Below are 25,256 nucleotides of genomic sequence, written 5' to 3' on the forward strand. Positions count from 1 at the left end.
CAGTAAGTTTAAGACCTTATTATATTCAAGCATCTAAAAATAACATTGTCATGTCTTATAAGTCTGAAATATTGGTCATTTTTCACTGTACTTTTCACATGCCCTTTTTTCCACTCCTCAGCAAATGGATGAGCTTTTTGGGTCATCAGGGAGTGGTACTGCACCACCTGGCACCATTCAATCCACTCCTCTGGGTTTGGAAGACACATCCTCCGAAAGGCCCACCATTTCTCAAGACCAGCCAGCAGGTGTTGTGATGGATGCACAGCCTGGAACCTCTGCAATGCACAACACAACCCTCAGCAGCAGGCAGAGACGATCACAACCCTCACAATTTCTGGATGCCTTTGAAGCGCATGCAGAGAGAAGGACTGCTGTGCTCGAGACCCTGGTGAGGCCAGACCTGGAGAGATGGCGGCGGCTAAAGGAGAGGCGCAGGCGATCGTTTGAGAGAAAGATGTTGACCAGCTTAGGAACCATTGTGGAGGAACTAAAGAAAATGGGAAAACAACAAGACCAAATTATAAAACTTCTACAAAACCCAAATAAACCTGAATAAAATGATAATGTAAAGAGCATGTAGACTCTCTTTTTTAATGTCCACTACTATCTATCTATCTATATCCACCTGTTTCCACGGGGCGCTACTGTAAAAAATGACGTGGGTACAACTTCCGGTGAGGCGGCGGAAGCAGCATACCAATGGTATTTTGTGTGCTAATTAGCGAAGAGGCTAAGTGTTTTCTGGATCATTGTTTACTTTGTAAAGTTGCAAATCTTTATGAGAGATGTCGTTACGGTGCTCAGGGACAACATCTCAGTTTACTACATTATTAGTTAATAATATCACAATACAATAAACAGTTTTCGTGCCCTTAATTGCTCTTTACTGACCTTCCACAAAAGTGCTGCTGCATGACTAGAGCATCCTGATCCTGCAATACATGAACAACCCGCTGTCTGTACTTCACCAGTCACTGATGCACCAAAGCGATGTGATATTTTACTCCTAATGTGTCGTGCGCGCCAGAGTCAGTCGCGTTTCCACTGTCATATATGTGATGCTAAAGGCTACTTCTGTTAACCACTGCGATAATAAATACACACGTTTATGGAAAATATCAGAGACTGCTTGAGGAGCAAAGACAATGTGTATTTATTTGGTCTAATGTTTTATCTGTCTCTTCCCTGCGCCTGTTGATTCCTGACAAATGCGTATCTTTCACAGATTCACACACTCCGGTTAACTCGTATAACTCATAACTCCCGTTGTCTTCTCATGAGCTCCCTCTGTTGCTCTGGCTGAAAGGATCAGGATCAGGATAGAGAGATCCCGCAAACATCCTCGGATAGCAATCATTGCATAATTTAGAGGAAAATAAATAGAAATGCTCAGAAAAGTGACGTAAACATAGGGTATGTTATCAATATATTTCTAAATATGTAAGCCTTTGGATTTAAAAGCTTTAGTGGAGTTGTTTTTTGCGTTCTTGTGATCGCAAATAAATGGAAGCAGGCGCAACTGAATAGGTCTGTGTTTTCTTTTTATGTCAATATAAATATCAGTTAGATTTAGCATGATTGATGTGCACTCCTTACATAAATTAATACATTACTATTACTGTAACATTTTTTAATTGTTCAAATATTGTTGCTGTAATCTTAAATCTTTAAGTAAAAAACAAGCGTTCGCAAGTTTGGATCATTAAACCTTGAATGACTGTCAACTGTTGAATGAATGAGTGTCACATCCACATTTTTTTTTTTTTCAATGTTCCCAAGTTATGCCATTTCTAAATGATAAACTTATTCAATCAAATATATATTCTAGAATATCACATTTATTCTAGTGTTCATTAAAGTACTATTGTTTTTTTCCCCAACACAAATCCTGCCTTTTATCATTCAGCTATGTGTTAAACACTTTTTACATGTGTTAAACTTTAGCAATTATAAATTACAAATGCTCAAGTTCATTGCACTGACGTAACTGCATATTGGTACTACTCTGTCTATTGTATTTCAAAGATACAGCTGTGAATGAAAATGGGAAATCTGCTTAATACACAGGGAGATGCTAAATGAAATTATACACAATCTGTTACAAGTGTATAGTTTATGGCAGTGGTGTCAATAAATTAACAAATGCATGTCAATTATAATTATCACAATCAGGTCTCATTGTAGGAATGTGACACCCATCCACTGCACATCAGTGTTGGGGAAACCTGCTGCATCAAACCCTAACTTTGACATCTCCAGCCTTTGGCCTCTGGGCCAGGATATGTGGTGGGCTATGTATGTATTAACATAGCAACAAATTATTGTACATGTATGTATTAACATAGCAACAAAACTCATGGAGATGCTTGGCAAGAGTGGATTTTGACATGTTGAATCTATCTGCCACCCCACGATATGACTCCTGATTGGCCAACGTCCAAAGGCAGGCAAGAACACTGTTTATGAGTGGCAGTTGGGTCTGTTGTAAATTCATATAAACAGGACCAAGGGTGGTAATGACATCCTGCAAAGGTAGAAAATAGGTTATCAAGACAACATGCTAACAATTGAAATAAGTAAATTTATTTTATATTGTCTAGTACACACACCTCCACTTGTTCTTTGGAAATCCTGAAATGACCTCTGAGACTGTAGAGAGGGACAACATCATCCACAAAATTCATTATTTTTGGAAGCATTCTATATATCAGAAAGAGGAATTGTACTCACTATATATGTGGAACTGAAAACACAGGTAGTTAAAAAATCTAATTTCAAGGTTTATGTTCAAGTAGGATTTTAATAAAATAATAATAAGGGTATTCAGGAGTTTTGAAATTGTAATAAAAGCCCATTATTTTCTTTCAGAATTAGAATTTCTTTATATTTAAACAAACAGGCTAGCAAGCCACTACTGATTACAGAAGCTGTTTCTTGATTAAATTAATTACATCAATAATACATTGTAAAGCTATAAACAATTCGGTCATTTAATTTGGTTTGCCACACAGTATTTTATTCGATGTACAGGTTTCAGATTCTAGGTAATAACTATTAAACTATAACAATAATTGTATATTGTTTATTAAAGTACGGAAATGAATACTTTTTACATTAAACCTTTACTCACCTTTGTTGCTCGTTGTGCTCAATTTCATGCAAGAATAATTGAATTTCTATCGCTTCCAGCCTGTCTGCGATAAAAGCAAGCAAACGCCACATGATCAGCCATGACTGACGTAAATGCAGCAAACTACGGGAACCACAGCGTGTTCGACTTCACGTCTCCGTTTTCAGCTCCTCCCCGCCTGCACGCGGCTAATCTCGCCGATCAGTTACATCCAGCCGCAGCCGATGTCAAACACTCCTATTTTCTCTGACCATAACAAATGTGCTTTACAAACACAAAGTTGGAGCAGCCAGAGAACAATTAATAATAAAAGGTAAAGAGTCAAGAGCCCAACTAAAGCAAACGCTGACCTCTTTCATGGTGACTTGAAATTAAACATTCAATAAAACATTAATTAACACCTTTTTTCTCTCTTCCTTCAATGATTCTGCTTTTTAACATCAGGTGTCACCACTAATTGTCAATCATCACTCAATCATCAATCAATTATCTCATTAACTTTAACACTGCTTCAGTGTTACTTTTTAAAACCAGGCAAGATGGACTTATATGAAATGTTTAAAAATGTGTTTAAAATGAAATGTTGTAAAATGTGAAAATGAAAAGGATTTAATAAATTCTGATTTTAATTCAGCGTGTGTGTGTAAAATATATATATATATATATATCTCATTATAGTCAACGATTGTACACTGTCAAAGCCAATTTTGTACCCTTTTGAAGGGTCAATTTTTGTACTGTTAGATAAAGGTACAAAATTGTCACCAAAGGTACAAAACTGGTCTCTTAAGGTACAAATCACAAGGGTACAAATTTGTACCCTGACAAGCCATTGTACCCCTAAAGGTACAATTATGTACATTATTTTCTGAGAGTGTATCAGAGCCAAATACATGCATGACTGAGCACAAAACAGTGGACAACTGTTGATTCTTTGAACTGTCAGGTTGTTCTAAACCCTTAAGACTTTAATTTATCTTCAGATTACAAATTAACATATTTTTGATAAAACCCAAGAGCTTTCTGACCCGTCGATAGACTTGAATGCAAATGACACTTTCAAGCCCCAGAAAGATATTAAAGTCTTGTGGGTTTAGGAACACATGAGCAATTAATACTGTCATTTACATTTTTGGGTGAACTGTCCTTCTGATTGTTTGTTAATCATGAATTCAGTTTTTTAAATTACACAGCGTTCTACATTTATTGATATATAAGTGGGTTTGTAGGATTACTTGTTAAAATGAGGCTCAGATCATCTTAAAAAAATGCAGCTTTACTTCGAGACATGGTCACTGATTTCAGAATGTCTGTTTACACTGCAGAAGATCTGATAACACGTTTTTTTGTTTTTCAGACAAACATTCGGACCTCTTTTTTTCCCCTCAAAAAACACCTGCCCAAAGCAGTGAGGATGGGGACTCGGATGTAGATGGTGAGTTGAATGGTGTTTTACATAAAGGCAAATCATCCTTTTTAGAAAACCTGCCTTTAGTTATAGGATGTGTTAAATTAATGTGTATAAACTCTGCCATTGTTAAAGACTGTTAGTCAGATTTTCCTGTCAGCCCTTCAGTACACATGAACGTTGAAGATCCAACAATACCTGAGGATTCACACAGTAACAGCTGCGAATGCTTTTCTGTTGCAGATCACAGTCGGAGAGCAAGCCAGACCAACAGACCCTCACCGAAGAGAAAGAAAAGGGGAAAACAGACGACCATATCGAAGGGTATGTTCATTTAAAGTGTTTGCTGCGCTCTGTTACTGTCTACCAGAGCCAAATATATGCATGACTGAGCACAAAACAGTGAACAATTGTTGATCCTTAAGGAACACTCCAAATTTTTTTTTTTTTAAACAATAGGCTCATTTTCCATCTCTCCTGAAGTTAAACATTTATGTCTTATCGTTTTCAAATCCATTCAGCTGATCTCGATCTGGGGGTACCACTGTTAGCATAGCTTAGCATAGATCATTGAATCGGATTAGACCAGTAGCATCTCACTCAAAAATGAGTTTCTATATTTTTCCTATTTAAAACTTGATTCTTCTGTATTTAAATTGTGTACTAAGACCACCAGAAAATCAGAAGTTGTGTTTTTCTAGTCAAGTCAAGTCAAGTCAAATTTATTTATATAGCGCTTTTACAATTGGTAATTGTTTCAAAGCAGCTTTACATATTAACAAGTGGTTAAAAATAAACTGTACAAACAAGCGTGGTAATATGTAACATATACAAGATGGTGCTACATTAAGCCAATGTCGGCTGACTTCCAGGGGTGGAAAAACCCCCCTAGGAGAAAAACCCAGCGTTCTAGGCCGATATGACTAGGCGCAATTTTCTCACTCCGGCTTAACAATCAAGGAATTCTGCAGCCGTAACCATGGGATCGGCAGTGATATTACACAATCCTAACCCTAACCATGGAAGTTAACTAGCCAGGGACTATTTTCAGGCATTGCATAATATCATTAAATACAGAAGAATCAAGTGTTAAATAGGAAAAATATAGAAACTCATTTTTGAGTGAGATGCTACTGGTCTAATCCGATTCAATGATCTATGCTAAGCTATGCTAACAGTGGTACCCCCAGATCGAGATCAGCTGAATGGATTTGATTCACAAATGTTTAACTCCAGGAGAGATGGAAAAAGAGCCTATGTTAAAAAAAAGTGTTCCTTTAAAGGGTTAGTTCACCAAAAAAAATGTAACCCATAAGACTTTCGTTTATCTTCAGAACACAAATTACCATATTTCTGATGAAACCCAAGAGCTTTCTGACATTTGAATGTCCCTCTAAAACCCACTGTCACCCTCACATGGAAGGCACCTGTTGAAGTGCTCAAGAAAATGCTCTATTAACCTAATCTTTAAACATCTCTTGAGAAGAGGAATTCATTTTTGCAGCATCTTTGATAATTAAATTAGATATTTTTCTAATTATATGGAGAAAGTTAAAAAAAGAGGGGGATACTTGCTGTCATTACTCAGCAACAGAGCTGCAATTAACAGAGCTGCAATTAGTTATTTTGATATTTGATAAAACTAATGATATATGGGACAATTATTTGACTATTCAGTAAGGGACTAATAATACTATTCTCATGATTCGCTACAGTATACAACACTGAACTCATGATTCACAATGCAGTTCTTGATTCTTTAAAGACTAAGTCTGTTTTTTTTTTTTTTTACTTTGAGAATTGAATAACTTTTTGACCATATCAAGCAGCCCCACATTAGTGTTCTTTCTGTGACTGAGCAAAGGCTGTTTGAGAAACCTACATTTTAGTGTCTGTTTTTAAGCTCACATAATCTATATGGTATTTTTTGTCATATGTAGAAACATCCAGGATAATCCTGAAAAGACCGTGGCGAGAAGAAGAGAGAAGGGCGGTAAAATAAACAATTGGGAAAGTTCATGGCGGAGCGCAGGGTTCCAGGAAAACTGGACTGCATGAAGTGCCTAGAAGAGGAAGAGGCACTGAAGGACAGAACTTGGAAAGATGTGAAATATTTTGTTCATAATACAATTGTAACTCTCAAAAGAAAGTCTGCTGCAAGAAAAATTATGTTTTAAAGTCTAATAAATACATTGATTAATTAAACATGTTTACATAGACTGTTTATGAAACTCAAAATAAAATGCATTAATTGTCAGGTCACCTTTTATTTCTCTAGCACTTTATACAATATAGATTTTTTTAAAGCAGCTTTAACATGAAAACAGGAAAAAAATGATCAAATAATGAGGCAAGTCCTTATTCAGCTGAAGTAAAGTTCAGTTAAATAAGGACTTTGAGCTGTCCACACTAAAACAAAAATATGGCCAAAAAAGCAAACTTAAGTTAAAGTTGAAATAATTAAGTAAGAAATGTCCTCACTCCGCTGGTAAAATGCTGGTTCTTTCCTTGTGTTTTTTCAAGAAGCTGAGCTAAAAACTTGAATCATGGACACACCTAGTGTTGAAACATAGTATAGATGTACCAGTAATTGTAGCAGAAATGGTGGTCCTCGCTTTGCAGGTTAATTGACTCGGTACTCACTTTGATAGATGTACAGGAATGTGTGTGAGTGAGTGATGCTGCTGGATTAGCCTTTAAAGTAAATCCTGGTGTGGAGTACAAATTGTTTGGGGTATAGGCCGGTAAATGTTCAATTACCCCTTTCCCATGCAGACCGTTTGTTAGTGGGAGGCCCTTTTTTGTTTAATAACTATTTTCTCCTGTTTCTTCTGTTAGCAGGGAGGTAAAAACGTCTGAAAAATGAATTTGCCAAATCTATGAAATCTCTTCCTATAAAACTATATAATATTTTAGAAATAAAAACAGTACAAATTAATTTATGTTTAGTTTTTATTTGTATTTAGCCTTCATACAAACATAAGACTCTCTCACTTTAGTATTATTAATATCTTTAACATTAAACTATAACGTAGGCTGATTTTATTATTCTTAAAGGGTCATGAAACCCCAAAACAGATGTAAACAGATATGTATAGGCTGCACATCATTGAAAACACTAAAAGGTACTCAATGTTATTTATAAGTGAAAAATAGTTATTCTCGACATATATTCATGACATAAAGCTCATTCAATCCAATCACTGCACTGTAGTATGCAAAAGATTATAATTGCAGTATTATGCATGAGGAAGCATCACTTCTCTCGCCTCGGTCAGTTGTCATTCAGAGACATATTGCTGGTGTTCGTTTCCTCAGTGCTACAACACAATGTGTTTTCCTGCGACCAGAGCAGAGGTTTGTGTGCATGTGGATTGTTTTGCTGTAATTTACCAGCACAAATGGAAAATATGTTCACGTGAGATCGCATTACAGCAGAGAATTCAAATGTCACAAAAGTGCTGCTCATTCACCTCTGCCTGCTCTAGCTACGTTCAAACACGCGAGCCGTAGGCCATTTCTCTCAGCAAAGCAGCACGTTTTGTTTGTATTTTGCTCGCGATGCGGTCAGAACTGGAGTTTGAATATGAACACATGAAAAATACGTTTGTTATTTTGATATACACGCGGAGCGCATATGATCGGTTTCAGCGCGGAGCTCCGCGATGAGTTTAATAACAAACTCCAGAACTGTTATCAGCAATTTCCTCTGAGTTTGACTGTTTTGCTATTACTGGGGACTTTAACATCCACATAGAAAGTGCAGAATCCAATATGGCAAAAGAAATCATAACTGTTTTGAATACTTTTGATCTGACTCAGCATGTACATGGACCTACACACAATCGTTGACACACTCTAGATTTAATTATCAGTAAGGGTCTAAACATTTCATCCATTGTCATTAAGGATGTAGCGCTATCTGATCATTTCTGTATTTTCTTTGAAATATTGATCTGTCCGACTGTTGAAGCTAGATCTGTCTCGGTCAAAAAGCGATGCTTAAATGAGAATACTAGTGCACTGTTTATGAAGGCTATATCTTTAACACCTAGCATATCTGCAGACTCTGTTGATTTTCTCCTTGATTCTTTTAACTCAAAAGTACAGAATGTTATTGATAACATTGCTCCTGTGAAAGTCAGGAAGAAAAGTGGCAGACAAAAAGCACCATGGAGAAACTCAACAGCAGTGCAAAATATGAAAAGACAATGCAGAAAAGCTGAGCGCATGTGGCGAAAGACAAAACTTGAAATCCATTATAACATCTATAAAGATATTCTTCATGCTTTCAATGTGGAATTAGGCAAAGCTATACAGACCTTCTTCTCAAATATTATAAACAGAAACTTAAACAACACCCGCACTCTTTTTGCTACAGTAGAGAGACTAACAAACCCCCCAAGTCAGATTCCCAGTGAAATGCTCTCAGACAGCAAATGCTGTGAGTTTGCTTCCTTCTTCTCTGAGAAAATTAATAATATCAGAAAGGAGATCAGCACATCCTTGAGCTGCACTGGGGAAAAACAGATCAGATCACAACCTCAGAAAGTAGCTATTATGTCTGTTTTCGAAGCAATTGATGGTAAAATTTTGGAAGAAACAGTACAGCACCTTAAAACATCAACCTGCACCCTTGACACACTTCCCACATCTTTTTTTCAAAAGTGTGTTTAACTGTTTAGAAGCAGATCTCCTAGAAGTGGTAAATGCCTCACTTCTCTCTGGGACTTTTCCAAAATCCCTGAAAACTGCAGTTGTTAAGCCCCTCCTGAAAAAGAGCAATCTGGATAACACCATATTGAGCAACTACAGGCCAATCTCAAATCTTCCTTTCATAGGCAAGATCATTGAAAAAGTTTTCAATCAGCTGAACAAGTTCTTAAGCTTGAATGGATACTTTGACAACTTTCAATCTGGTTTCCGACCGCATCACAGCACAGAGACAGCACTCATAAAGATAATAAATGATATTCGCCTTAACACAGATTCAGGTAAATTATCAGTGCTGGTTCTACTCGACCTCAGTGCTGTGTTTGACACTGTCGATCACAACATTCTTCTTGACAGGCTGGAAAACTGGGTTGGGCTTTCTGGGATGGTCCTTAAATGGTTCAGGTCATACTTAGAAGGGAGAGGTTATTATGTGAGTATCTGTGACCATAAGTCTGAGTGGACATCCATGATATGCGGAGTCCCTCAAAGTTCAATACTTGCACCCCTCCTGTTCAACCTATATATGCTGCCACTGAGCCAAATAATGAGAAAAAAACAAATTGCATATCACAGCTATGCAGATGACACCCAGATATACCTCGCCCTATCACCCAACGAATACAGCCCCATTGACTCCCTGTGTCAATGCATTGATGAAAATAAAAATTGGATGTGCCTAAACTTCCTTCAGTTAAACAAAGACAAAACTGAAGTCATTGTGTTTGGAAACAAAGATGAAGTTCTCAAAGTGAACATGTACCTTCACTCTAGGGGTCAAACAACTAAAAATCAAGTCAGGAATCTTGGTGTGATTATGGAGTCAGACCTGAGTTTCAGTAGCCATGTAAAGACAATAACTAAATTAGCATATTATCATCTCAGAAATATTGCAAGAATTAGATGCTTTGTCTCCAGTCAAGACTTAGAGAAACTTGTTCATGCTTTCATCACCAGCCGGGTGGATTATTGTAATGGGCTCCTCACTGGTCTTCCCAAAAAGACCATAAGACAGCTGCAGCTCGTACAGAACGCTGCTGCCTGAATTCTGAGCAGAACCCGAAAACATGAACACATCACACCAGTCCTCAGGTCCTTGCACTGGCTTCCAGTTGCATTTAGAATTGATTTTAAAGTACTGTTACTTGTTTATAAATCACTCAATGGTCTAGGACCTCAATACATTGCAGATATGCTCATAGAATATAAACCTAACAGATCATCAGGATCAAGTCATTTAGAAATACCAAGGGTTCACTCAAAGCAGGGAGAGTCTGCTTTTAGCTGTTATGCCAGCCGCAGCTGGAACCAGCTTCCAGAAGAGATCAGGTGTGCTCCAACAGTAGCCACATTCAAATCCAGACTCAAAACTTTTTATCTATGCATTTGCTGATTGAGCACTGTGCTATGTCCGAACTGTCTGCACTTTATCTTATACGTATTATCTTTTTATTCTTTAAATTCTTTTCCTGTTTTTATTACCTTTTTAATGTATTTTTTAATATATTTTATGTATCATCATGATTCTGACTTTTAATGCATTTTAAATCCAAATAGCAAATTTATCTGTTTTTACTGTTATTTCTATTCCTTATGTTCTATTTTTATTCTTCTTCTTTATGTAAAGCACTTTGAATTACCATTGTGTATGAAATGTGCTATAAAAATAAACTTGCCTTGCCTAACACTAGCCACGTGGCAAAGTTTAAAGTTTTTATTTCACACATTCTCCTACACACCAAACATTAACCAGCACGGTGTAGTTATGCACACATATTTCATCAAGTCGTGGAAGCTTGTTCTGTCGCATTTGCATCAGGTGTACTCATTTTGTAAAACTTGTCGCGTTCGTGTTTGATCTTAGCGTACTGAGAACTGTCTGGTGACTGCATGTCTCTGTGGTGTACGTCATCACGCAAATAGCCAATCGCGTTCTGCTCTTTCTAACGGCTGCGCCTCAAGTCAATGAATGCTGTAATGTATATATCGAAATACCGGAAATGTGTTTAAAAATCATATCACCATTATCAAAAAAAAAAAATTATCGCGATATATATTGATATTGAATTATTGTCCAGCCCTAACTTATTCACAGTTGTTTTATTACAAAACTAACAAACACATACACATTTTTTTTCCTTTTATTTGTTAAATGGACTTTGACCTTTAGAAATTAAGGATTTTCTGTTTGTGATCAAGTTCATTCTTCACATTTATTTTTTTCAGAACGTGTTAGACTGTTTGACTGAGCAATCTATGTAAGATCACCTACACTTTCTGTCTTTAATGCAAGGTCATCAGCAGATTGCTCCATAGCTGAGGCATCCTCCTGGAGGCGTGCTCTCTTTTTCTTCAGCTCATCAATCTCATCAGAGAGAGTTTTCCTTTTCATGTTTAGTTTTTCTGCTCCTTTAAGTCTTTTCTGTTCCTCGAGATGAAAGTTGTATCATTGTCTTGACAAGGATGCAGACTGAAGGCCTTATTTACCACAAAGTTATCAATTCCCCCTACTAACCTCAAATGACCCACACTTTCCCTCATGTTTTCAACCTTGATTTGTTTATTGACTGAAAAACCTCACTCCACGATTGCATTTCCATGTGAGAGCTTTAGGAGGAGTGCCACAACATTCCACAGTGTTTCACACACCTTTTCTTTTGCCTTTTTATAGAATAGGGTATCTACCTGACCTGTGACCTGGATTGAAGTCAGTGAAATCTGCCCTTCTCTTCAGCAGTCTTATTGATAAACTTCCTGTACTGTTTGAGAATATCATCACACTCATTTTCATCTACTCGTTTGGTCTCAGTGAGCAGTTTGAGGATGTTTTTCAACTTGTTGATGCATGATGAACCTTTATTGCTTGCCATCCTCCCTGGATCTAGGCAATCCATGCTGCACACAAGTGGAGATTTTTCTTGTTATTTCCCTTCAAGTGTCAGTAAGCACTTTCTGCAATCCATCCTGAACTCCAACACTCACTTCTCACTGATCTTCTGTGATGACACCAGTTCCTTCAGCATTTTGTCTGCAGAAAACCCTCACATGAATTTTAGTTGCATGAATGAGATTGTTTTTGTCTGTGACATCTATTGACATCAGTTTTAATACTGTGTTTGCATTAGCAATCATATCAGGCTTGATAATTGACCTGATAACATTAGAAAGATCAGCAGCCAGAAAAGGAATCATAGGCCAGTCTGTCTGATATAGATTCAAGAAAGGTGCAGCCTTTGCAGGCAACAGTGAGTCTCTGCAACTTTCTTTAACAGTAGTATAGGATTTAGTTCCAGGGTTAGGGATTTGCCTGCCTCTACTGCATCCACATTTCTTCAAGTTCGTCAATATATTGATCATTCCTTCTGTAACTGGGACATTCTCTACCCATCTTGTTTTACAGAATTTGAGTGGCATAAGAGGAGATGTTTGTCCGACAGCTTTAGCATAATAGGCATTACTTAAGAACTGGTCTACATTTCAGTTTGAGGCATCTGCACCCTTTTCAGATACTCCATGTAAAATATGTAGGCCAAAGCTACCTACAATTAGTAACACAGTATTGACATCTTGTCCAAGTTCAGTTTAATATGGTATAGAATACATTTTGACAAATGGAAAAACTAAAAAATGCAAAAATCCCTGATATTCCATGACTTGGACAAAACTGACTTTAAATGTCTGGAATAGAAATTGTAAAATTCCAGGATATTCCAGAAATTCCACGACCCGTGGGAACCCTGTATGAACTAATATTTTAATTTATATATTATGTTGCTCACGCAAGCTGTCGATAATTTATTTATTCATTTGCCAAATGACAGTAATTTTCTTTAAATTTGATTTAGGAGATGAGGCAGATAAGGTATCTGTACTTTTATCCAAGTATGGTTTTCAGGTACTCTTTACACCTCTGCTCTTTCCAGAGTGACGACTTCTAAAAGAGTTCTCTTTTGAGTGAATCCCCATGTGCTCCTTAAGGTTACCTTTATATATGAAACTCTTTCCACACTGATCACACACGAATGGCTTCTCTCCAGTGTGAATTTTCATGTGGTTATAAAGTGACGATTTATGTGTGAAACTCTTTCCACACTGATCAAATGTATATGGCTTCTCTCCAGTGTGAATTTTCATGTGTTTATATAGTGACAATTTATGTGTGAAACTCTTTCCACACTGAACACATGTAAAAGGCTTCTCTCCAGTGTGAATATTCATGTGTTCCCTAAGGATTTGTTGCCGTGAAAAGCCATTCCCACACATAGTACAGGTGTAAGGCTTTTCTCCAGTGTGAGTTCTCATGTGGTTTTCAAGGTTTCCTTTTCCACTGAAACTCTTTCCACACTGTTGGCAGGCGAATGGGCTCTCTCTAGTATGAATTCTCATGTGGCCTGTAAGGCTTCCATTATAACGGAAACTCTTTCCACACTCTTGACAGGTGTAAGGCTCTTCTCCAGTGTGAATTCTCATGTGGACTGTAAGGTTTCCTTTCCTACTGAAACTCTTTTCACATTGTTGGCAGGTGTGAGGCTTTTCTCCCATGTGAATTTTCATGTGGATTTCAAGTTTTTCTTTTTGAGCGAAACTCTTTCCACACTCTTGACAGGTATGACGCTTTTCTCCAGTGTGAATTCTCATGTGGACTGTAAGGTTTCCTTTCCTACTGAAACTCTTTTCACATTGTTGGCAGGTGTAAGGCTTTTCTCCAGTGTGAGATCTCATGTGGACTATTAGGTTTGCTTTTTCACTAAAACTCTGTCCACACTGTTCACAGGCGAATGGACACTCTCCAGTGTGAATTCTCATGTGGACTTTAAGGTGTCCTTTTTGAATGAAACTCTTTCCACACAGTTTGCAGGTGTAAGGTTTTTCTGCAGTGTGAATTCTCATGTGGACTTGAAGGTGTCCTTTTCGACTGAAACTCTTTCCACATTGCCGGCAAGAAAAAGGTTTCTCTCCAGTGTGAATTCTCATGTGGACTTGAAGGTTACTATGCTGATCAAATCTCTTTCCACAATGTTGGCAGGTGAAATATCTTTTAGTTTCTGTCTTTTGAACTCTTTTTCGTGAGGAAGTCTTTTTAGCCAGCGTCAACCTTTCCCCAGTCATGAAATCATGTTTATCATAATGTTCTTTCTCTTCTTCCCTTTCATTAGGTTCATGGCTAGCCTCTCTGAGTGCCGTTAGGTCTAGGACAAAAATAGACAAAACAATTTAGACATTAAAAGCATCAAAAACAACAACATTTATAATCTATACTAGGGGTGTCCAAACCTGGAGAGCTACCATCCTGCAGATTTCAGGTCCAACTCCAATCAAACACACCTGGATCAGGATTTTCAGGGTTCCTTGATAATTACAGCAGGTGTGTTGGAGCAGGGTTGGGACTGAAGTCTGCAGGACGGTAACTCCTTGGGACAGAATTCGCGTCTGAACACACTTTGTTTAGACGCGCGAATGAGCGAATTTTACGCGCGTCTGACTTCAAAATGTTCAAGCGTCCAACTAGACGCATCTGGCGCGAATTTGACGCCCCAGACGCGTTCGGTGTGAACGCAGCATAAGAGCACAGTGGCCTCCATAATCCTTAAATGGAAGACGTTTGGGATGACCAGAACCCTTCTTAGAGCTGGCCGTCCGGCCAAACTGAGCTATCGGGGGAGAAGAGCCTTGGTGAGAGAGGTAAAGAAGAACCCAAAGATCACTGTGGCTGAGCTCCAGAGATGCAGTCAGGAGATGGGAGAAAGTTGTAGAAAGTTAACCATCACTGCAGCCCTCCACCAGTCGGGGCTTTATGGCAGAGTGGCCCGACGGAAGCCTCTCCTCAGTGCAAGAAACATGAAAGCCTGCATGGAGTTTGCAAAAAAACACCTGAAGGACTCCAAGATGGTGAGAAATAAGATTCTCTGGTCTGATGAGACCAAGATTGAACTTTCTGGCCTTAATTCTAAGCGGTATGTGTGGAGAAAACCAGGCACTGCTCATCACCTGTCCAATACAGTCCCAATAGTGAAGCATGGTGGTGGCAGCGTCATGCTGTGGGGGTGTTTTTCAGCTGCAGGGACAGGACGACTGGTTGCAATCGAGGGAAAGATGAATGTGGCCAAGTTCAGGGATATCCTGGACGGAAACCTTCTCCAGAGTGCTCAGGACCTCAGACTGGGCCGAAGGTTTACCTCCAACAAGACAATGACCGTAAGCACACAGCTAGAATAACGAAGGAGTGGCTTCACAACAACTCCGTGACTGTTGTTGAATGGCCCAGCCAGAGCCCTGACTTAAACCCAATTGAGCATCTCTGGAGAGACCTAAAAATGGCTGTCAACGTTTACCATCCAACCTAACAGAACCGGAGAGGATCTGCAAGGGGGAATGGCAGAGGATCCCCAAATCCGGGTGTGAAAAACTTGTTGCATCTTTCCCAAAAAGACTCATGGCTGTATTAGATCAAAAGGGTGCTTCTACTAAATACTGAGCAAAGGGTCTGAATACTTAGGACCATGTGATATTTCAGTTTTTCTTTTTTAATAAATGTGCAAAAATGTCAACAATCATGTGTTTTTCTGTCAATATGGGGTGCTGTGTGTACATTAATGAGGGGGAAAAAAATTAACAAATGATTTTAGCAAATGGCTGACGTTTTTTTGTTTCTCAAGGTACAATGGTACTGTAGAAAAAGGAAATTTCATGTTTTGTTCAATTATAGCACCCTCAAAGTGCCACAGTCTCACCACTTTTTTATGTTACCTCACTGTGAGCCCAAACATATCTCATTTAAAATATAAAATATCTCATTTAGGAGTTACAGACAAATTTATATTTATGAGCACATAACAATGACCCATGTCCGACTTTGTATTTTTTTGGCACTTGCAATCAAAATTTTGGTTTTTGGCTTGCAATATTAATGGGTTAGTAATGAAAATTCTGTCATCTACCCACCATTATGTTTTTCCAAACCTGTACAAGTTCTTCTGTTGAACACAAATGTTGGAAATCGGACAGCTGACGGTTTTCATTGACCTCCAGTACTTTTCTTCTACTGAGGAAGTCAATGTTTGGTCAAGATTCTTCAAAATATCTTCTTTTGTGTTCAGCAGAAGTAAGAAACTCATACGGGTTTGGGACGACAACAGAATTTTCGTTTTTGGGTCAACCTTCCATTTAATGTTTATTCACACAAATCCAGTGCTGCTAATTTAATTTGTTAGTTTAATAAAGACCTTTTGAATTTATTTCAGTTTGTATCAGAACTTTTACAGAATATTAACAAAAACATGTAAATGACAACCATGATAATTTTGTCACAACATGTAATTTTCACACCATTTCATCTGCCAGCGCTTGATTGATTTCTACCCTACACCTGAACCACAAATGAAAAGGTAAATATTTTCACTGGTTTCATCAAATATTAGCAGTTCACTGACTTCTCTCTGTTCAAAATGTTATACACACTTGCCCTGCCGACTCACACATTAAATGGTTCTTTATAAAAGATTTTTTTTGCCTGATTTAATGTTCAATTACTGCTGTTTAATGTTCAGATATGTTAAAATGTTAAGTAAAGCACTTTTAAGCATTAAGATGCTCAAAGATTTTTTTTTGTTCATTGCTCTCTATTCAGAAGTAGATGTTGGGTTTAATGTTGCACAAAATATTCTCTATTTCTGTAGAGCTGGACATTTTAGGATCAATAAAACGATGAGAATAAAACCAACCTGTTTGGTATCTTCAGTCTTCATGTCTTCACTCTCATCTTTAATAATTATCTTTATGTCTTCACTCTCCTCTTTAATAAACGCCATCTTTAAGAAGAGAATAACAAAGTTAATTGTCTTCAATGACCGGTTAAAAACACTCAAAACTAACGCTGCAAATTAATAAACTTTATATTTAGATATTTATGATCTACATTTGGTATTTTAATGAATTATATATTACATTTAAATGATTACTCTTTGATGAAAACATGTTTAGTTAGTTTGTTAGTGTTTGTTGTTCTCGTTCATGTTCACTGTTTGAGCAGCACGTGTCGTGATTCAGTGAATCATTTCTCAAAGTGTTTGATTCAATTGACTCGGAGTTGAAAAGTTCAGTTTCTCCATCATTACTCGACAGAGACTGAACTCGAGTTCATGATAAACTGATTTATGAATTATAGAGAGAAATGAGACGCAGGTTTACTGTTTCTCATCAGTGGATATGAGTTTTACTCACACAAATATCCTTCATTACAGTTAGATAAATAAATACATTAAATAGTAAATTAACTCATTTCACATCGCTTTTTAAAAAACAAATATATAATAAATTGAACTGTTCCTATCGATTAAAACAGCTTAAATTCTTAAAACAAACCTTTATTCAGCAGAATCACAGCAGATGCAGGAGCGCGGCGCAGTCTTATGACGTCATGTCGTCACTCCAAAATAAAAGTCCTATTCAGACGCTGCATTGTCTACAATCACAGAAGTGCATAGAAATGTTTTACCAGATAATCTTTGTATTAAAATAAAAAGGGACAAATAAGATACAAACAAACATGTTAAAAAGGTTGTACGAGTTCATTCATGTGTCAATCTAAATTGAAACTCAATTTTCTTTTTAAATTGTACATTAAGTATACATATAGAAAAAATGCAATAAAATAGGGTGCATACGGACATCACAAAAGATTATAATAATTAAAGCTGCTGTCCGCAGTTTTTCCTCTTTGTCGCCATCTCTGTTTGAAACATGCGATTGCAATCATATGCGGAACAGTTATCTGTACGTGCGTTGTGCGTCGGCACAGCTCGTCAGCGCGGATGAATCTAATGTTTGCTGTCAGTCACCGCACCGGTGTGGATACTGTACTTCAGAATCACAGATTCTACGTCTTGAAAGTATGACCAATATAAGATTTTCACTGGAAAATATCATAAGTAGTATAAGTAACATGTTTGCCACTTTTGTTCTGACCAACTGAGGAAAAAAGCATTAGGCCTACAATAAATCACGCTGTCAATGATGATTAAATCTAACAATCGCTTAGCTCTGATCACACCAAACCGTGCAAATGATTATTACTGTTATGTTGCTCTCAAATTGTTAACATTAACAACATCAGCATTGCGTGTATTTAGTGTGTATTAGCGTTACCTGTAGATTTCAATGTCTGTAGCCACTCAACAGTCCGAAGTCTTTTGCTTTTTGACTACGGGTGAATCTCCAGTTGTCACTGATGATTATCATTTGGACCTTTCTGGATTACAATCCGCCATCAAAATGATAAGTTTAATTATTTCAGCTGCTGTGCTTACCGGCAGCTTCCTCACATGATGTAACTGACTAACCTGGGACCCCTTCATTTGTTTACGGACGTGACGTAATGACGCACAGAGGAACTGCTGCATGCTTGAATTTCCCGCGGAAATCCGCCAGTTCACTCTTATTATAAAACATTATTACAAGCTAACCGTCGTGAATCGAGACAAGATAATTAGATAGTTTTGAACACTGGCTGGTTATGTACTTGTTCAAATTGATTTTGGATAATTTTTAACCAAAAAAAGTTGCAGACTGCAGCTTTAAATCAACACAGTATTACATTTTGTCCATGTAAATTAAATTATAAATTTAAAGGTTCTTTACAACAAATTCAAGGATGTTAAACATTTCCGACACCTTTGACTTGAAATGTTTTGACATTTTTTAAAAATAAATAAAAACTAAAATTGGGTTTACAGTGGATAATTCTGGCTTTGTGAAGATGAAATTTACCCAGAAGACAAATCAGTAAAACAGTGTATTCAAGTATGAGAATCAGACAAGAAAATGATAGATTCAGTCATTTGTACCAGTTTGTTAGCAGAAGAAAACTAACATGTTGGTAACTTCTGACCAAAAGGACTTAGAGAATGAGCACTGATAATACAAATGTAGAACTGATTCTTCTTCAGGATTGCAAAAGGAACATAAAGAAAGACACATTCTCAGAAAACCTGCTCAAAAATACAAGTGTAACACCTAAGAGCAACTTTAAAATGGAGTTCTTTAATTTTACTTTTAATCCATTTAAATCAGAGTTCAGATAACAGATACTCCATGTAGATTGTGCTTTAGGGAAGGTTATTGAAGAAAAATCATTTCTAATAAAGAAGTTTTATCTAATACATGAACACCATTGATTGCAAGTGAGGGAATATGATTGTTTAAACAAATCTTTAATCAAAGTTTTCAAACTGCCAGGAATACTTTTAATCACCTTATTAAAGTCTCTTAAAGGTGCTACAGAGGATGTTTTGTTTTATACATTTTTGCAATATTACTTGAAACTGTCTTTACTAACTGATAAAAGACTATTTATTAGGTGCACTGAAAGGAATAATATTAATATACATCATCTGTGCACGAGGTAGGGCCTTAAAAACATCAGCCAATTGGTCCTCTGGCTTGTCAATCACTGCAATGACGTTCCTTGTGAGAGACGTGCGCGCTCCAGTAACTTTCCACAGGCGCCGCATGCGATGTTTTTGTCAGGAGTAACAACTGCAGATTATGAGTTACCTGCGGTGAGTCCGACATAATGAATCCACTAACACGACACAGCGAATGCCGGTGGTAAACACACATGTTCAATACTCGTGCACGAGTTTAGGGAAGCGTTTCCTCGAAATGAGCTGTGAAGGAGGGGGGCTGTTCTTACGCATGCGCTCATTTCAAAAACTTACTAACAGTCTTTGGTTTCTCAGTCGTTGAAAACATCCTCTGTAGTACCTTTAATGAAATTGTTGCACCTTTCAAAGACACAAAATCAGAAAAAGAGAGAAGGTCTCCTTCGGCACTAAACAAATCAGAAACAAATATATTTTGACTCATCCATTCCTTTAAAAAATGGGATTTATTACATTTTCATTAGTCCACATAATACACGTGTATGGGAAAGATTATGATTGAAAGCATCTTCCAGGAATCTAGAGTTGTTTGTGGAAATTCAAGAGTTTGATAGGTAATTTTCTGCACTTAATATTAGTAATATAGTAAGAATTTAAGGCCACCACAGTGTTTGAAGATTAGGTTAGTGATTCAAAACCAGGGTAATCCATTATTAGAAACACAACTCTTAATCTAGTTAATTTTGAATGTCTGGTTAATAGTTTGAAAATCTAAAGCATTAAGACCAAATCTAAAGTGTTACCCTTCTAGTAACTTCTTACCAAGGATTTCCTCTGAACACATTATTTTATTTCTCCAAATAAAACAGAACAACAGAGAGTCAACAGATTTAACAGTTTTATTATCAATATCAATATATAGGGAAAGAGCAGGGTAAACTAGGTGTGATATTTCCTCAGCCTTACTCTCCTGTCTCTCTGAAGCCAGCATAGTATTTTCTTAGTTTTATCTAACCTTGGCTGAAAATTGTAATGAAGACTTTCAAAACCTGATCTGAAAATATCGACCCCAAGATATTTTACACGCCGTTTAACTGTAATGCCATCGACAGAAACTTGATCTGAATCATGTACATACAAAGATTAAAATTACTTACGGCAACATAGACTTGTGATTCATTTTTAAGAAAAAAAATAATTGATAACAATAATTATTAAAGGATTCTCTCCAATATTTATGCCTTCAATATTTGAGTGTTTTATATGCGAGCTTAGTAGCTCAGCAGCCAACAGAAAAAGAAAAGGAGAGATGGGGCATCCCTGGCCAATACCTCGATCCACAGAAAATCTGGGGGAAGTGCCGGAAGCTAAGAAGACACAACTATTAATTCCTTTGTAAAGAGTATGAATCATTTTAATAAAGGATCTACCAAAAACCAAACTTAGAAAGGGCTTCAAAAATAAAGGAATGCTCAACTGTATCGAAAGCTTTATAGAAGTCGATAAACCAAATTAATGCATCTTTGTTTATAAATTCAGAATAATCTATGATTAATCTAATATTACTAGAGATATGTCTACCTTATAAAAACCAGATTGAGTGTTAGAAATTATGTCTGCTAAACAAGGTTTGATCTTTTCAGCATATACAGAAGCCAATAATCAGATAATCAGAATTCAAAAGGGTGATTTGGCACCAATTATCTAAACATTTGTTATCCTTATTAGGCTTGAGTATAAGAGAGATGAGGCCTTGTTTCATTCATTCTGCCAATTCACCTTTCATTGCACTCTCAATAAGCTTCGTAAAGAAGAGTCCCAAAAGACTTAAAAATTCAAAGGGTAACCCGTCTGGCTCTGAGGATTTGTTATTTGGCATTCTTTTTACTATAAATATAATCTCTATTAAAGGGTTCCTCACAAAGTTCTCTGTTGTGATCATGTTAAAGGGTTAGTTCACCCAAAAATGAAAATTCTGTCATCATTTACTCACCCAAAAAACAAAACAAGCAATTTTGTGTTGGGAACTAATAATTTTAAAGTTAACTGAACAGAGGGTGGCTCAGATTCTGATGTCACCTCTGAAGAAGAAGAAGAGCTCTGAAGACCTGCGATTCAAATGATAGATAGATGAAATGTTTGCACTTTCTGTGCATATTTTGTTGTATGCATTGTTCTTTGTGTTTTTCATGCCAACAATGTTAATAAAATGATCAAATGCATTCAGTGGCACTCATAATTTCTCTTATTTTCAATGGAAAAAAATTTGGCTAGTGGAAATTCTGATTGGCTGGTGATCAAAAAAGTTAATTTAGAACCCTGATTGCTTGAAACCTGCCACTGCCTGAAGGTGAATGCAGCATTGGAGATCTAGTTTTGATTATTGAAAGTGTATTCAGCCATTTCCTTTCAGAGAATTATACGTCTCAAGGTTATTATAAAAGTTTGTTTAAAGAGAAGGCAATGATTTTTCTTTTACTGTTTAATGTGATGTTTTTCTTTTTGGTAATTTATTATTGTTATGCTCATCACACATTTTTTAAAGGGACCTAAATGATAGTTCATTACTGGTGTGAGCTAATATTACTGTTCCAATAAAGTTTGTTTTTCCTCATATTACTGTGTTTTTTATTTTACACTGTGTCTTCTGCACAGATGTTTGTGATGTTAAAAAAATTAAAATTAACAGACTGCCCCGCTCCACTCACATATTCTGGTATATGTCACTCCAAAGAAACTACATGGGCCAAGAGTGCCAGTCCATGTAATTAAATCTCTTCTTCTGGGTAAAATATACTACGAGTTTGTAGAGACGTGGCAAAGATTGCAGCTAGAATTGGACACCCTGGAACTGAATGCCACCATCTTCAAAGAACATTCTCTGCACAGCATTACAGTGGTGCTCAGAATTATTGGCACCCTTGGTAAATATGATCAAAGATGACTATAAAGATAAATCTGCATTGTTTATCTTTTTGATCTTTAATTCATAAAAATTATAACCTTTCATTGAAGGAAAAGAATTGAAAGCGGGGGGGGGGCACCCTTTTGTTAAATACTTTTTGCAACCTCCTTTTGCCAAGATAACAGCTCTGAGTCTTCTCCTATAATGCCTGATGAGTTTGGAGAACACCTGACAAGAGATCAGAGACCATTCCTCCATGCAGAGGATTTTTCTTGAAACCCTCCCGAACAACTTGTGGGGATGTAGGTGCTGTCTGATATTTTTTAAGGCATTCTGAGACTCAAGACTCAACTAATCTCTGCAATTCTCCAGCTGTGATCCTTGGAGAGTCTTTGGCCACTCAAACTTTCCTCCTCACCGTGCATTAGGACGATTTAGACACACGTCCTCTTCCAGGCAGATTTTAGTTGATTTGAACTTCTTATATTCCCCCCGATAGTGGAAATGGGGATTTTCAATGCTTCAGCTATTTTCTTACAGCCACTTTCTATTTTGTGAAGCTCAACAATCTTTTGCTGCACATCAGAACTATATTCTTTGGTTTTACTCATTGTGATGAATGATTAAGGGAATTTGGCCTTTGTGTTTCCTCATGTTTATACTCCTGTGGAACAGGAAGTCATGGCTGGACAATTTCATGTTCATGATCACCCTGGTGTGCTAAAAAATGTAAATATGAATGGGAATATACCTAAGAGATATTTTACTCATAAAAAATTCTAGGGGTGTTAATAATTATGGCCAACATGTTTTGGAGAAAACATTTATTTCATAATGTGATTTTCCCCCCACTTTCAATTCTTTTCCTTCAATGAAAGGTTAGATTTTTGCTCATTTTATGAATTAAAGATCAAAAGGATAAACAGATTTATTTTTATAGTCATCTTTGATCATATTTGCCAAGGGTGCCAATAATTCTGAGCACCACTGTATATTCCTCCACCACCACTAGACACTGCGTCTTCAGACAAAATGGACTAAAAAGGACTAATCTCAAACTCAAGAGTACAGGAATGTAAGGACTTACTTCTGAAGGTCTGCAGAGGTTGATTGTGTTATGGGGGGATATGGCCTGTCACAGAGGCAGCTGGTGTCAGCTTGGGCGAGCCATAACATTTGACACAATGTCTGGAATATGGCACTGTCAGTGTAGGGGCAGCAAACACAGATTGAGTTGTGTCCACAGATATGTATGCATGTGGTAGGTATTCCAGGATCATCCATCATTACTAAGAAAAAATTCAAGTCCTGGAGAAATAGAGGACCTTGAGAAGAAAGAACAAGAGAGGGATGATGACATACAACCATCAAATAAGACAGCATCAGCAGTGATTAAAATGGCAGAGGACTTTTTTAGGGTGCAAGAGAATTCACGAAAATCTTCCACAAGAGTTAATTGTAAGGGGAAATGGTGATACCTGAATGCTTTGTGCCTAAAGAGACACAGTACCCTAACTGCCCAGGACCATGATACCTGAACCTCAGTGATGCTATCCTGAAGACAAAGCATGCTGCCATTTATGGTTTGTTTTCTGTGCACAGAGGTATTTGTCACACTTTTGATTTGATTTGATTTGATTTATTGATTTATAAAGCACTGTTAAAACAACAGAGCGTTGACCAAAGTGCTGTACAATGCAAAAATTCTACATAAAATAAAACATAACCTCTAAAACAGTACACACACACAAAAGCCAATGCCTCAACACACTACAGACTCAAAAGCTAAACTAAAAAGATGAGCCTTCAAACGTCTTTTAAAAATGCTTAGAGTAGAGGATACTCTAATATGAGATGGTAAACTATTCCATCTCTTTGGTGCTGCCACTGCGAAGGCCCGATCACCCCTCCGATTGTATCTCGTCCTCTGAATAATTAAAACAGACTGATCAGAAGATCTTAAAGACCTGGAAGGCTTATGCACCTGTAAAATCTCTGACAAGTACGAGGGAGCTAATCCATTCAGGCACTTATAAACAAAAATCAGGAGCTTAAAATCAATCCTATACTGGACAGGCAACCAACCCAAAGAGGATAAAATAGGAGAAATATGGTCCCATTTGCGTGTCCTCATCAAGAGCCTAGCAGCAGCATTTTGGACTAATTGCAACCGGTTCAATGCCTTTTGACAAACACCTACATACAAAGAGTTGCAATAGTCAAGTCGTGTGAACACAAAAGCATGGATCACCTTCTCACAGTCATCAAAAGAAAGAAAAGGTTTAACCTTCGCCAAGAGACGTAAATGAAAAAACTTGTTTTAACGACTGAATTTATCTGTTTATCGAATTTTAGAGAACTGTCAAATAGTACCCCTAAATTTTTAACCACAGGTTTACAAAAAGGGGTCAGCTCACCTAAATTTGACAGTTCAGGAAGAGCAGGACCACTGAACCAAACAAGCTCCGTTTTTCTCTCATTGAAGTTTAAAAAATTTGCTGACAGCCAGACTTTAACCTCCTTTAAACAGTTCACTAGAGAACCCAGAGCTTGTTCATTACTTTTCCTTAAGGGCAAGTAAATTTGCGTGTCATCCGCATAAAAATGAAAGGAAATTCCATACTTGCGAAAGATTGTCCCTAGAGGTAAAATATACAAAGAAAATAAAATAGGGGCAAGAATGGATCCTTGGGGGACACCGCAAATCAATGGGGCAGA

General features: G+C 37.2%; 1 protein-coding gene across 1 annotated transcript in view; it reads right to left on the bottom strand.

Annotated features, from left to right (window-relative positions):
• The window catches only part of LOC137005584 (zinc finger protein 420-like), a 45,340-nt gene extending 28,278 nt beyond the window's left edge, over positions 1-17,062 (bottom strand). Inside the window, exons 1-3 of the mRNA XM_067366455.1 lie at positions 16,972-17,062; positions 13,868-14,443; positions 13,238-13,789 (exon numbers count right to left, since the gene is read on the bottom strand). Coding sequence (XP_067222556.1) covers positions 13,238-13,789; positions 13,868-14,443; positions 16,972-17,062 — 1,219 coding nt within the window. The remainder of the gene's footprint in view (positions 1-13,237; positions 13,790-13,867; positions 14,444-16,971) is intronic.
• Positions 17,063-25,256: the final 8,194 nt, after the last annotated feature.

The sequence above is a fragment of the Chanodichthys erythropterus genome, chromosome 3 (genome assembly GCF_024489055.1).
Source record: "Chanodichthys erythropterus isolate Z2021 chromosome 3, ASM2448905v1, whole genome shotgun sequence".
Taxonomy (NCBI): domain Eukaryota; kingdom Metazoa; phylum Chordata; class Actinopteri; order Cypriniformes; family Xenocyprididae; genus Chanodichthys; species Chanodichthys erythropterus.